This window comes from Salvelinus fontinalis, chromosome 31 (genome assembly GCF_029448725.1).
Source record: "Salvelinus fontinalis isolate EN_2023a chromosome 31, ASM2944872v1, whole genome shotgun sequence".
NCBI lineage: Eukaryota > Metazoa > Chordata > Actinopteri > Salmoniformes > Salmonidae > Salvelinus > Salvelinus fontinalis.
The window spans coordinates 35,172,475-35,188,247 of record NC_074695.1 but is presented as its reverse complement, the minus strand read 5'-3'; the positions used below and the strand labels follow the sequence as shown (position 1 = coordinate 35,188,247).

The 15,773-nt window shown below is 39.4% G+C and overlaps 1 protein-coding gene across 1 annotated transcript; it reads right to left on the bottom strand.

Annotated features, from left to right (window-relative positions):
* Window positions 1–2,434: 2,434 nt before the first annotated feature.
* On the bottom strand, window positions 2,435–9,129 carry masp2 (MBL associated serine protease 2). The gene is made up of 6 exons (XM_055892363.1): window positions 9,021–9,129; window positions 7,999–8,221; window positions 7,489–7,666; window positions 4,254–4,385; window positions 2,821–3,017; window positions 2,435–2,638 (listed from the first exon to the last, which is right to left on the bottom strand). The coding sequence occupies exons 1-6, from the start codon at window positions 9,026–9,028 to the stop codon at window positions 2,474–2,476; spliced, it is 903 nt and encodes a 300-aa protein (XP_055748338.1). The 5' UTR covers window positions 9,029–9,129; the 3' UTR covers window positions 2,435–2,473.
* Between the last annotated feature and the right edge of the window lie 6,644 nt (window positions 9,130–15,773).

Sequence of the window (15,773 nt, the reverse complement as noted above, 5' to 3'; positions counted from 1 at the left end):
TTAAAGGGGCAATCTGGGATTAATACATCCATTTTTGGACTGTTAAATTAATGATAGCCTATAGCCATTGATTGTGGATATAAATGATAAATGCCTCATGAGCTCAATTCAACTGTCTTACGCCATTGCAACCCACAATTAATTGTTTTACACATTTTTCTGTGAACAATGTATTTAAACACACTGCTTTGATTCACAACATGATTAAAACTAATTTTGTTCTCATAGAATAGAGATGGTTAATCCCTGCATCCATAGTTGTAGCTATGAATTTGAGTGATTACATTTATCCAGCCCCATCCCTTAGCTGCTTGCTAAAGTGTCTGAGAACAGGCAATTTCATCAGACTGAAGCACCGTAGAATATCGTTTTTTATAGATGAGTAGCTAGGGAGCACTAAGAATAAATGCATATTGTATGAAGGTTAAACAACTACAAATCATTGCTTCTTAGACGGAAGACATAGCAGCAGCTGATTTGACTTTTAAACTACTTTTACTGCATTAATTTAATGCTTCAAGTGCCTGTTTGTGTGGAAAATATCAGACCGAGTAAATGTTTGCATATAGTAATTGTGAAGTTCTGGGTTTGAGGGTCACTCCGAGTTGGCCAAATCTGCTACCTTCGGAAAATCATTGGATATTACAAGGACAGTATTACGGAAGTATTTTTATTTGGGAGGTTCATGTTACATCAGAAACCAGAGGGCAAAATCGTGAATATGGGTATTTATCTGAATGCGTTGGAACTATTTAGAGGTGTCCCGTAAGGATGCCCAGTGTTTCTTTAGTTATTATACTAGCTATTGAGATGTTGACCATCTGTTTGAGGAACTAATTTATAGATATGGCCCAGAGTTTTTTGTGGTAAGGTCATGTCATCGGGTAAAACTCTGGGGCCGTTGTTGCAGTAACATTGGATGTTCATTGAAGTTGAGGTAAAGGTGGGCATGTCTAGGGTGCTGATGTGCTTTGATCCGTAAGATTTTGTTCTCCTCTGCTTGGCAGTGTACTGCATGACAGCACCCTATTTCAAGGAGTCCTGTTAGTCTGGCTCCAAGTCACTGTTGCACTTATATTGTTTAGTCTTTCTTCTGACCTCTGCATCTGTACAGGTACACAAAGATTGCTCTAAACAAAATGCTTTTAAAGCTACAGTCTGGGATAGTAGTAGGCTGCCCTGACTGAAGCTGTGAAGATGCCTGGGGGAACACCAGGACAGAAGTTGCTACTGTAGCATCAGATTCATAGGAGATTAGCCTCCATCTTGGTCTCCAGAGCCTTCACTTTGGTCTCACTGGCATTCAGTATGTCCTTCAGAAGTATTAGGATCTTTAAGAGGACCTCGGGTTACTCCTCTAGGGCCTTGAATCGGACCTGAACGAAATTGGGATCCTCAGCCTTCACCCCACAGACACACCACTGAACAGCACAGCTACCACTGACTTCATAATCACATTATAGAATATAATTGAGTAGAATAGATTAGAATAGTCCAACAACAACAACCTGGGGATGGGGGGGTGAAAAACCCCAACAGCAATCACAAACACACACTACTAATTATCAAACTAAGCAACAGAAAGCGCATGTGATAAACACACACCATATCACCATCTGCCAGAGTACAAACAAGATTAAAAAAGAAATGTAGTACTGCAGGGTGTAAGTTAAAGAACTGATCACGATTACAGTAAACCCTAAATAACAACCTAACTACACCAGAGGGGTATCCTATGAAGCACGCTAGATCCACTCAGGGTTTTATTACTTATTGTTAATGCCGTCTTTGGTGTGGTTATCAATGCATGAGCACCTTTTTTCCCCCACTCCTATCAATAAAATAATTTAATCATAATCATTTTATTTTTCATACAAAAGTTTTACTGTGCGTGAAGTTTCAAATGCATTCTGTCATTACTATCTTCTTCTTCAATGAAGGTGATGATGACAAAATCTTTGCGAGAGCAAGGGAATCGGATTTCATTGGTCTTTAACTTGAGGCACAGAAACTTAATTCAGGGTAAATGGAGTTAGCCCTTAGTTAGCCTACCCCAGAGCAGGTTAAGGATTCATTGCCATAGAAGTGTACCTGGCTAAAAGGTGAGCCACATTCGTATGACTGGTTATACCAAGTTGAACTCCGAGTTGGCCAAAGTTACCTTGCTAACTCCTCAAACCTGATTCGTAGGATACCACTCTGGAAACAAAAAATGGTCAATGTTTTGATTGATGGGAAGTTAACTTATCTAATTATGGCTAGAGGGTAATGCTCTATTTGAAAAGGAAACCTACTTGCCAATAGTTGCCTGTAAATTACTGGAAAATTCACAGTAAGCCCTTTACAATGTTATGTAATTAACACTGGAGTTTGCTTGATGAATTAGGCTTTTTATGTCATGTGGATTATCAAAGATTTCAGACAAGGTATCACATTGGCATAGCATGTGATATGTTTTAATATTTAAGTTCTACTATGCTTTTTGAACTCCCAAGCTGGTATACTTAATCTTCCATCCCTTGTTTTTCCCTGAGATGTCCGACCTGAATGAGACATGTACTTGGTAACTGCCCGTGTCTATCTTGCCAGGAGGAGAGGCTCCACAGAACGGTCCGTACTCTTGTCCTTCGGTAAAGATCTTGGAAGAGAAGGAAAACTTGGTCAGGAACTCCAAGGCCATACATCTTCCAAGGGGGGACAGCAGACAAAGACAAGTTGCTTCTAGAGCATGAGTAGGAATACATTGTGTATTCATCAGCCCTTGTGTCTTTGATTGGTTAGTTTTAAAGGATGGCCCTACGCTAGTATGCACCGGCTGACCTTCAAGACATCATATGGACAGGGGACATCCGAGTGGCCCTCTACGTCAAACGGTTCCTGGAAGTCCAGTAGCACTCTGAATCCCTCTGGTAGGAGTATGGTGTAGTTACAATGACTCATTGTGGGGTATGGACTGGGGTAACCCGGGCTGGCCAACTCTCCTGACCTCTCCGTCAGCACCTGACCTCTGCAAGGTACTACAGAGGAAAAGACACAAATCAAATCAAATTGTTTGTATTTTTTTATTTATTTTAAAGCAGTTTATTCTCATTCTTTGAAGCACTTCTAAAAGACATAGCCTAGTTAATAAAAAATGGATAGTAAGTGCAAAAACATTGAAAAGCTTTGCATTGTCTTGTCATAATTCGCCCTTATTATCTTTTAGTGGATGCAATATCCTTCTGGCATAAGCAATCGGGCTCATTTATACTGAATTATTACTCTAGTAAGTACACAGATGTTGTAATAGACAACAACAAATCGATATCTCTAAGAGGCAGAGTTGCTGTAATTTATATAATTAGAGAAATTTGAAAGCAGATAATCATTTTTGTCTATTCATCCCTTGATATGTGGTGTCACTTTATCCTCTGGCTAAGAATAACAATTTAAGGCACGTCCACGTCGGTAATTGTGATTAATTACCTAGCATCAGTGCGCTATTAGCGTTGAAAACAGGTATCAATTTTCGACGCCTTTTCCAGGGAGCTTTTCCCTTAGGAATCTCTAGTAATTAACCTAGCCTTGCGCCAGCTGGCAGAGATCAACTACTTTCTACAGCTCTGTGCTTCTTCACTCTGAAATTACTTTGTAATCACTCCACTATGCTGTAATGAGCTGCTGTGCTTACTTATTTCAAACACGTGGCAGCAGTGTGCCCTGCTCTGAAAGTGCTGTAAATTATCTTTAGAGATGGACATAAAGTCTGTTCTGTGTTCATGGGATAAGTGAAGGACAAATTGACAGTCAAATGACTATCCTCAGGTACACTCCCAATTGTCTGTTCTTTGGGGCCATTAGAATTCAGAAAGTAAAACATACATTCAATATTGTTTTTCTGTTTTCTTGTGAAGACATATTTCCCCTCAGTTTCTTTGTGCTGTATTCAGAAACATTGGAGAACTTCTTTAAGTGGTATGGATAGGAAAGCCTTTTAGCTGTGTAATGGTCTAAAGCCAATTCTAATTAAATGTGCAATCTCTTTGTAGTATTCGTGAATATATACATGTATTCATGTTTGAAACCATTCCAAGCTGAGAGGAAAGCATTGCAGTTGTATAATGAATTAATCAAAAATGTAACCTAAACTATATAGGCCCTATAGGTTCGCAAACACTGCTATCAGTATTAGACCAACAAATCAAATTGTATAAATAATACTCCCTCATTCCATGGGATTTCCTGTTTTTTTGTCTAGTTTAAATCACCCTTACCAGTGCAGGACCTTTTGTTGTCATGGAGCAGGTATCCCAACCTGCAAGTGCAGTAATAACCACCAACATAATTGTGACAATAATGGTCACACACAGACTCCCCATCTACCGTGCTGAGGCACTCATTGATGTCTGTGAACAGGGAGAGAGAAGCCAGTTAATATAGACCTACAAGAATAATGTTACATTTGGGTTGTAGATACAAAAATACATTCAAAGATGGGTTCCAGGTCATTGAGGATGCATTGATAACATTTCAGGTATACATAATTATGTATAATTGATAATTAAGGGATTTACAAGCAGTTTTAGAATAAACGTAATTATTAGTGTATAGATGATACAAGTAGAGAAACAAGTAAAGTGAAGTTCACATATTGAATTTAAATTAATTTCAAGAAGTAATCATTTGGGCCTCCCGGGTGGCGCAGTGGTCTAGGGCACTGCATCGCAGTGCTAACTGCGCCACCAGAGTCTCTGGGTTCGCCCCCAGGCTCTGTCGCAGCCGGCCGCGACCGGGAGGTCCGTGGGGCGACGCACAATTGGGCTAGCATCGTCCGGGATAGGGAGGGTTTGGCCAGTAGGGATTTCCTTGTCTCATCGCGCTCCAGCGACTCCTGTGGCGGGCAGGGCGCAGTGCGCGCTAACCAAGGGGGCCAGGTGCACGGTGTTTCCTCCGACACATTGGTGTGGCTGGCTTCCGGGTTGGAGGCGCGCTGTGTTAAAGAAGCAGTGCGGCTTGGTTGGGTTGTGCCTCGGAGGACGCATCGCTTTCGACCTTCGTCTCTCCCGAGCCCGTACGGGAGTTGTAGCGATGAGACAAGATAGTAATTACTAGCGATTGGATACCACGAAAATTGGGGAGAAAAGGGGCAAAAAAATAAAATAAAAAAATAAATAAAAAAGAAGTAATCATTTATATTGCACATTCATAGGCCCATTTATATTGGTCCGACGCAGGACAATTAAGTTCTGCTATATAGGCAATAGAGTCTGAACAGTCATCTCGGGTAATAGGCCTTTTTTTCCTGATTCCTCTACTGAATTGGCTATTCTGAGATCCTTATACCTACTGTTTTATATTGTTAGTTGGTCGTTGTGAGGAAAATTCAGAAGATTTGGGGGTCTCTGTATATAAGTACCTTCTGTAGTCTGTCCCCAACAGCAATGGGCTGACAGCCCCATTGTCAACATTCGTCTACTAAAGAATATTTTTATTTTTAATTTTTAATAATTGTTTCCCAAGGGGTTGTGCATGAATTATACCAATGTGAGTTATCCAGAGTCTCCTGTTTCCTGACCCAGAGTTAGCTCTTTATTTCTTTGGTGGATAAACACACGCCTTTTAAACCATTTAGAGTCAAGAACAGATCAAACCCTCTGATCTTTCAGAGTTTATTCAGATGAGGAACCAGGCTTAGGCAAAAGCAAGGAAAACTGACTAACAGATTAGCAATCTATCAGAAAATGTAGAATCAGATGTGTTATCTCGATTAAGAAAGCTAAATCCAGCTACTTTCTAAGCTCTATCTCTGCTGGTGATCCTTCTAAATTTTGGGAAACTTCAGTTAATTCACTGAAGTGTACAAAACCCTCTTCTTCCCTACCTAAGCAGGTTCTGTCTGACTCTGGCATCATTGCTGAAAATAAGGAGATAAGGGATGCTTTTAATCATAATTGTATCTCGTCTTCTTGGTAAGCAACTCCAGTGTAGATTTTGCCTTGTGTTTTAGGTTATTGTTCTGCTGAAAGGAGAATTCATCTCCCAGTGTCTGGTGGGAGTTGCCTGTGCTTAGCTCCATTCTGTTTCTTTTTTATCATGGAAATCTCCAAGGTGTAACGATTACAAGCGTAGCCATAACATGAAACAGCCACCACTCTGCTTGAAAATATGGAGTGGTACTCAGTAATATCTTGTGCCGCATTTGCCCCGAACATAACACTTTGCATTCAGGACAAAAGGTTAATTGCTTTGCCACATTTTTTACAGTATTGCTTTAGCGCCTTGTTGCAAACAGGATGCATAATTTGGAATATTTATATTCTGTACAAGCTTCCTTCTTTTAACTAGGTTAGTATTGTGGAGTAACTACAATGTTGTTGATCCATCTTCAGTTTTCTCCTATCACAGCCATTAAACTCTGTAGCTGTTTAAAGTCACCATTGGCCTCATGGTGAAATCCCTGAGCAGTTTCCTTCCTCTCTGGCAACTGAGTTAAGAAGGACGCCTGTATCTTTATAGTAATTGGGTGTATACATACACCATCCAAAATGTAATTAATAACTTCACCATACCCATCAACAAATAGGTGCCTATTTTTGTGAGGCATTGGAAAACCTCCCTGGTCTTTGTGGTTGAATCTGTGTTTGAAATTCACTGCTCGGCTATTGCACACAGTGAGTCCATGCAACTTATTATGTGACTTGTTAAGCAAATTTTTACTCCTGAACTTTTTTCGGTTTGCCTTAACAAAGGGGATGAATACTTATTAACTCAATACATTTCAGTTTTTCATTTTAAATTAATTTGTAAATGTTTCTAAAAACACAGTTACACTTTGACATTTTGGGGTATTATGTGTAATCCAGTGACAAAGATTCTAAATGTAATACATTTTAAATTTAGGCTGTAACACAACAAATTGTGAAAAAAGTTAAGGGGTGTGAATACGTTTGGAAGGCACTGTATATGAATGCAGCTGCCACTTCATTAAAGCCGTTAGATTCAGTTTATCATAGAGCTTTAATACGGCCTACCGGTTCAATACACATCACTGCAGTATTTTCCATGAAGTAGGCTGGCTCTCTTTGAAGTCTCATAGGTCAATTGATTCACTGCTATTTTTACTTTTGCAAAAACTCCCTCAGTACCTAACATCATTAAAAACCTTTAAACATATCAGTTACCATACCTGGTCTCGAGGATGGCTAACTCTAGAAATTCCTTCAGTTTCCTCAGTTATGTAAAGCAGCTTTTTGTTTCTTTGCGCCCCATGAATGGAACAATAAACAGAGTTCCCTATAACTGGATGTACTGGTGCCTCTCGGGCAGTTCAACATGTTGATTGCGAACCTCTTTGCTGAGGAATGTGATTGTTTTACTTCAGTGTGTTTTGTATATTTGTATTTTATTGTATTTTGTCAATTGTGTTCACGCAGGGTTTCCTTGCGGAATAGATCTTGGTCTCAATGGGATTCCCTGTTAAAGTAATGGTAAAATAAAATTCTACTTTACCTTCTGAGGTGTAAAATGCTTGAAAGCCTGTGAAACGCCCCTCGTTGGAGTAGTCACTTCTGAAGACTACCGACATGATGTTCCCAGCCGACAGGATAACTGTGTTCCTGGGGGCGTCTACATACTCTTTCTCCCCTTCGCCACAGAAACGCAATGTCTCATTGGCCTCTGCAAACACCTAGTTCAACATGAGCACAGACAGATTTCTAACAAGTTAATGAGTGCATGCAGTTCTTGAGGGTGGTTCTGAGGACCAGTGGAGGCTGATGGATGGAGAAACCGGAGAAAGAGCGCATTGTAATGGCTGGAATGTAATAAATGGAACGGTAGCAAACATATGCAAAAAATAATAATAATCTATGAACACAACTTATTATTATAAATTAATGTGTGAATGCATAACTTTAATTTGCAAATGTTTAATACCGTTCATTCCAATGTAGCCATTAGAATGAGGTATGCCCTCCCAATTTCTCCCTTCACCAGCCTCCACTGCTCATGACTGTTTACCTGAATATAATCATATTCACAGTGGTGTGAGGGTTCCAGACTGAAGTGGGTGAAGTAGAGTTTAACCCTGTGGCTTTCTGGGACGGAGATGTTCCACACTGTGTGATGGTTGTTGGGGTATGGGCGAGGGAAGTTGGGGGAAGTGAAGCTGCCAAACAACCCCGTCATTTCCACGCTCAGCGATACAGGAAGCAGGACGGCGAGGACAGATACACAATACGCACTGTGTACCAAAGTGAGATGAAAACATTCAAGCCACAGTCTGTAAGATTTACAGCAATTTCAGCTAAGGAAATATACAAGTTCATTTTGAAGAATATGATTTATACCATAATAAGATCAGTAAAACTGCCTTACTATATCATAACCAAAACAATGGACCAATTACCCTATTGTTTATGATTTTGTTGTCATTGGAGACTTTGTAAACAAATTATGTAAAACTTCAAATCATAAAAAAGTTATGTTGCTTTCAGGTAATGCCATTCCTTGAGCACTGCATGTTAAAATGTTATTGTGGGATGCATTTGCTCCATTGTTGATGTTTTTGTTGGTGGTTCTCTATGTCATATTCATGCATTTTATAGGGGCAATCTGAAGTTGCTACATACATTTTTGGACTTATACATTCATTATATGTACTCATTGATTTAAAAAAAATATTACTTATTAATGCCTCATGAGCTTAGTTCAACTGTCGTATCTCAACAGAACCCAAAATATAAGCTTGTTTTACTCCAATGTTTGTAAACAAAGTAAATGTAAACCAATATTATATAGCCTCAAAACATGGTTAAAATGATAATTATGATATCATGGATGATCCAGCCATAGCTGTCTATGAATTTGAGATTGATTACATTTCTCCAGCCCCATCCTTAGCTTTTTACAGAAACAGGGGCGGTGAGATCACTTTGTTATTTCAACTGTTGATTGCCCATTTAAAACAAGTGTGGCTTTAGACTACATTCTTAAGATCTATTAATTTGATTCCTAATGAAGAACTCGCAGTGATAACTTACCAGTTCATCTCGGCTGCAGAAGATTCCAGAGGAGCAGTGTCATAGGTTTTGTTCAGTGTCTCAGAACGTTTGACTATCTTTGAACCCTTGTGCTCTCAAGGTTAATGAACTAGCGACCTGACTAGCCGACTTTGGCCAAACAAACAAAGCATGATGGACTCATGAATTTCCATTTACAACACCCTATAACCCTGTTGACTTTTACAGCATCAATCCGGTGCCAAAAACTATTCCTTACTTTATATATATCTACTGTACCAGTACCTGTCGTTGCTGTATATGTTCAGAGCCATATTCCTATAAAAATGAGAGAGGATCAAATGTTGTTTAAGTGTTCACCTGCCTCGTCTTCTTTTGGGGTGCTGCTATAGGCCACCAATTGCTAACAGTCAGTATTGGGATAATATGTGTGCAATGCTTAATAGTGTGTGATGTTAACAGAGAAGTCTATTTTATGGGTGACCTGAACATTAACTGGTTAGCAACTTGAGCCAGGTTATCACTCAACCAACTAGAATGCATACCAATAGTGTTGGATCAGTGACATCCACTTGTATTGACCCTATCTTCACTAATGCTGCAGAGCTTTGCTCCAAAGCAATATCAGTTTCCATTGGCTGTAGTGACAGTAACATTGTGGTAATAACAAGGAAAGCCAGTGTCAAAGGTTGGGCCTAAAGTCATTTATAAGACATCATACAAAATGTTTTCTCAGGACTCTTGTTGAAGATGTAAAACATTTATGTTGGTATGATGTGTATGAGGAAGTGATTTCAGGTGCAGCACTGGAAGTATTTGTAAAATTATTAATGCGAATTGTTGACAAGCATGCACCTGTTAAAAAACTAAACGTGAGAAATTATAGAGCCCCCTGCATTGATGGTGAATTGAACGATTGTATGGTTCAAATAAATAATGCAAAAGTGGTAAACAAGTCCGGCTGCTTAGCTGATTGGTTGAGATACTGTAAATTGATACATTTTGTGACTAAACTTAAAATACGAAATTATATTACCAAACCAAGATAAATCACATAAAACACAATGGATTTTTTTATTATAATATAGGCATTGAAGTTGATGTGTCATTTATAACCAAACCTTTTGATATTGCCAATCATTTCAATGACTATTTCCAGAGTTGTGGACTCGAATCACATGACTTGGACACGTCTGACTTAAGTGACAAACTTGATGACTTGTGACTAGACTTAATAGAAAATAAAATAACTTGAGACATGATTTGGACTTGGAGCCTCAAGACTTGGGACTTGACACTGATGACTTGGATTTATCTGGCCAGGTTTGATAATGTTTTGTCACTTATTTTGTGGCATAGAGTCTACGTGGATTACTCCACACACAGCCAGAGACAGTAGCCGCAGCATCGCCCTTGCAAAAAAAACTGCAACAGGTTGGATAGTGAAACGCACACTCTGCACTCTGATTGGACCAGCAAACTATCAGTCAACACAGGTCAGGTGGTGAGCTAGCGCAGATTGCTTTTTTTCTCTTGTTGAAATGTTTGCTCTTGCTTTAAATGCATAGGCCCTATGTGGTACATCTATTTTCTATCTAATACTACAATAAATGCTAGCGTTTCATAATTCCATCCCCATACCGTTTATTGCAACACGTAGATATTTCTGTTTCATGTTTGATAGGTCTACGGTACATTTTCATTTAGCCAACCATATCTTACCCTCTGAGTGGGAGCAATGTTTATTGTGCACATGAACGTTCACAAGACTCATGAGGAAGTTGTTGTTTATTTAATTCAATGTATGGTTAACTTTGTTCATATTTCATGGGTTATGTCAGAGTTCCTTGTGTCTGTGTCCTATGTCTCTGTCATTCTGGTTGTGGATAATAGGCGCACATAGAAATAGGCTACCTGGCCTGCGCGGCATGCTTTGGAGTCAGAACATTGAATAAGAGAAAATGATTGTTCCATGTATGAATGGTGTTGAAATGTCATTAATAATCATTAAGTCTGATTAAGCGAAATGTACTGTACATTGGAAATTGCCTTTTACATTGTTGAATTAGTTTATTGGTTGTAATTGACAATTGAGTAATTGTATGGTCCTGGGGACAAAGTGCTTATATTATGTAGGCCTACCTGTTTGAGCTCCTGTTAGACAGATTCGATTTGGTTTCTCAAGTGGAGGCTGTACAGTCTTAACCTCTACCTGTGTCCGTTCAGATATAATAGGTTAGGCCTGTTACAAAGGCTATTTCTTTTGGGCAATTGCCCATGTATACTTGATAAATCTACTTGTATATTTTGTATGATATGGCACTTTCACAATTGGATCACCAAGACCTGTAAATACATCTACACTCTGAGCACACCAACCTTCCTTGCCTTCTGCTGATTTCATGCCCTTACGACTGCTACACGGTCCCTATTTTACAATTACATAGGCTAATCAAAGTGTGTTGTAGACAAAATAATGAAAAGGGCTGTCTCGTAGCCTCAATAAATAGAAAAAGATATGTAGTTGAACAAGTCGTTGCATGTATAGATTTATTTTTTACTTGACTTGAGAACTTGTGACTCGACTTGATTTGACTTGCTTTTAGAATATATGACTTGGACTTGACCCGTTCTACTTGGAACTTGACTTGAGACTGACCTTGTGACTTGAGACTTGCTTGTGACTCGAATAATAGTGACTTGGTCCCACCTCTGACTATTTCACTAGTAAAGTGGAAAAACTCAGAAGTGAAATGACAACATTGAACAGTGAACCATCATACTTTTGTAAAAAAAGATCTGATAATGAAAGAGAAGGATTGCGGTTCTGAATTTGGTCAAGTTAGTGTGGAGAGGTGGAAAAGCCACCAGGTATAGACAAACTTGATGGGAAACTATTGAAGTTGGTAGCAAACTGTATTGACACCCCCAATTTGCTAGATCTTTAGAAGCTAAAGTAATTCCACCATCTAAAAATAGCACCCATGCTGGCTCTAACAGCTTCCCAATAATTTTGCTGCCTGTTCTTAGTATACATATGGAGAGGATTGGGTTTGACCAAATACAATCCTATTTTTCAGAGAACAAGTTAACTACTGACTGTAACGCTCGTCTTTCTCCTCATCTGAAGATGAGCAAGGATCAGACCAATATGCAGCGTAGTTTAAAGACATAATCACGTTTATTTAAACGAAGACGAAAAACACTTGAACAAACTACAAAATAACAAACGACGTGAACAGACCTGAACTTGAGAACAAAACACACAGAACGCACGAAAAGGACGGAACACACGAACGAACGAAACGAAACAGTCCCGTGTGGTACAAACACTGACACAGGAACAATCACCCACAAACAAACAGTGAGAACAGCCTACCTTAATATGGTTCTCAATCAGAGGAAACGTAAAACACCTGCCCCTAATTGAGAACCATATCAGGCTAATACATTGAACCCAACATAGAAACACATAACATAGAATGCCCACCCCAACTCATGCCCTGACCATACTAAACAAAGACAAAATAAAGGAAATAAGGTCAGGAACGTGACACTGACTCTCAGCATGCATAGAGAAGGGCACTCAACTTGTACTGCACTGACTCAGATGACTGGTTAAAATAAATTGATAATAAGATGATAGTTGGAACTGTATTGTTAGATTTCAGTGCAGTCTTTGATGTAATTGATCATAAATTGTTATTGGAAAAACTCACTTGTTATGGCTTTACATCACCTGCCATCACATGATTGGAGGGTTATGTATCCAATAGAGCGCAGAGAACATTCGTCAATGGAAGATTCTCGAACATCAGATATGTACAGTACGGTGTCCCTCAGGGCAGTTCCCTTAGGCCGTTACACTTCTCTATTTTTACAAATGATTTGCCACTGGTTACACTAATCTAGAATGACTATGTATGTGGATGATTCCACACTCTACATGTCAACACCAAAAGCCAGTGAGCTCACTGAAATTCTACATAAGGAGTTACAGTCAGTATCAGAATGGTTGATTAATAATAAACTGGTCTTAAATACATCTAAAACTAAAAGCATTGCATTTGGTTAAAAACATTCTTTAAGACCTAAACCTCAACTGGAGTCGTGCATAAAGGGTGTGACCATTAAGCAAGATGAGGAAGCTAAACTCCTAGGTATAACATTGGATGTTCAATTATCAAGTCATATTGATAAAGTTGTTGTGAAGATAGGGAGGGGTATGTCTGTTATAAAAATATGTTTGGTGTTTTTTACACAAAAGTCAACGGTACTGTGCTTTTACCCCTAAGCAATAAGACTGCTAAATATACAGAACAAAAATATAAATGCAACATATAAAGTGTTGGTCCCATGTTTCAGAAGCTGAAATAAAAGATCCCAGAAATTTTCCATATGCACAAAAACCTTAGTTCTCGAAAATGTTGTGCACAAATGTAATTACATCCCTGTTAGTGAGCATTTCTCCTTTGCCAAGATAATCCATCCACCTAACAGGTGAGGCATATCAAGAAGCTGATTAAACAGCATGATCATTACTGAATGTTTATTTCTCTACCATAAACTGCCTCAAACGTTCTATTAGAGAATTTGGCAGAATTTACCTCCAACCGGCCTCACAACCGCAGACAACATATAACCATGCTAGCCCAGGACCTCCCCATCCAGCTTGTTCACCTGCGGAATCGTCTGAGACCAGCCACCCGGACAGCTGATGAAACTGTGGGTTTGCACAACCAAAGAATTTCTGCACAAACTGTGAGAATCCGTTTCAGGGAAGCTCATGTACATGCTAGTCGTCCTCACCAGGGTCTTGACCTGACTGCAGTTCGCCCTCGTAACCAAATTCAGTGGGAAAATCCTCACATTCGATGGCCACTGGTACAGTGGAGAAGTGTGCTCTTCACGGATTAATCCTGGTTTCAACCGTACCAGGCGGATGGCAAACAGCGTGTATGGCATCGTGTGGGCGAGCGGTTTGTGGATGTCGATGTTGTGAACAGAGTGCCCCATGGTGGCAATGGGGTTATGGTATGGGGCAGACATAAGCTACGGACAACGAACACAATTACATTTTATCAATGGCAATTGGAATGCACAAAGATACCGTGACAAGATTCTGAGGCCTGTTGTTGTACCATTCATCCGCCGCCATCATCTCATGTTTCAGCATGATAATGCACGGCCCCTTGTTGCAAGTATCTGTGCACAAGTCCTGGAAGCTGAAAATGTCAGAGTTCTTCCATAGCCTGCATACTCACCAGACATGTTACTCATTGAGCCTGTTTTGGATGCTCTGAATCGATGTGTACGACAGCGTGTTCCAGTTCCCAACAATATCCAGAAACTTCGCACAGCCATTGAAGAGGAGTTGGACAACATTCCACAGGCCACAATCAACAGCCCGATCAACTCTATGCAAAGGAGATGTGTCGTGATGCATGAGGCAAATGGTGGTCACACCAAATACTGACTGGCTCTCTGATCCACTCCCCAACCTTATTTTTTAAGGTATCTGTGAGCAACAGATGAATATCTGTATTCCCAGTCATGTGAACTTCATAGATTCGAGCCTAATTAATTAATTTCAATTGACTTATTACCTTACTGTAACTCAGTAAAATCTTTGAAATTGTTGCATTTATATTTTTGTTCAGTGTAGTTAACCAAATAGCTACCCGGACTACCTTCATGGATCCTATTTTTGAGACTACCCACACACTCACAAATACTTACACACAATACATACACACAGGCACACACATAGTTACACACTCATCACGCTGCTGCTACTCTCTATTATCTATCCTATTGCCAAGTCACTTTACCCTTACCTACTGTATATTTATTTACCTTTATTTAAACTAGGCAAGTCAGTTAAGAACAAATTCTTATTTTCAATGACGGCCTAGGAACAGTGGGTTAACTGCCTTGTTCAGGGGCAGAACAACAGATTTTTACCTTGTCAGCTCGGGGATTCAATCTTGCAACCTTTCGGTTACAAGTCCAACGCTCTAACCACTAGGCTACAAGTTGAACCAACTTGTATATGTACATATCTACCTCAATTGGGTACCCCTGCACATCGACTCGGTACTGGTACCCCATGTATATAGCCAAGCTATCATTGCTCATTGGGTATTTATTCCTTATTTATTTTTATTATTATTATTAAATTCTTCATTGTTGGGAAGGGCCTGTAAGTAAGCATTTCACTGTTTTTTACAAAGCATGTGACGATTAAAAATGGATTTGAAGATTTTTGTTGTTCAGTTGTTCAGGCTCTGGTCTTGTTTCATCTTGATTAAGTCTGGTAAGATGGTCGTGCAGCAAAGAAAGACCTAGCAAAGCTGCAGCTGGCTTGTATTTAAAATGTGTGCGACTGTCCTCAGTGTTTTGTTACTTGTCATGTTTTGTGGTTTTTGTGGACCCCAGGAAGAGTAGCTGCTGCTTCTGCTAATGCTGATCCAAATATACAAATAAACCTACCCACTGGTCACATCAATGTTGTTTTCCCACGTCATTTCAATTAAATTATGTTGAACCAACTTGGAATAGACGGTGAATTGACGTCTTTGCCCAACCTGCTCTATTGTGTTGTTTTCCCAAATATTTTATCATATCTATTATAATCACATTAATTTATTATGATCTTACTTGCTTGATGTAGCTTTACATAAAAAAATTACCTTAATTTAACTAGGCAAGTCAATTAAGAACAAATACTTATTTACAATAACGGCCTACCCCGGGCCAAACCCGGACGACGCT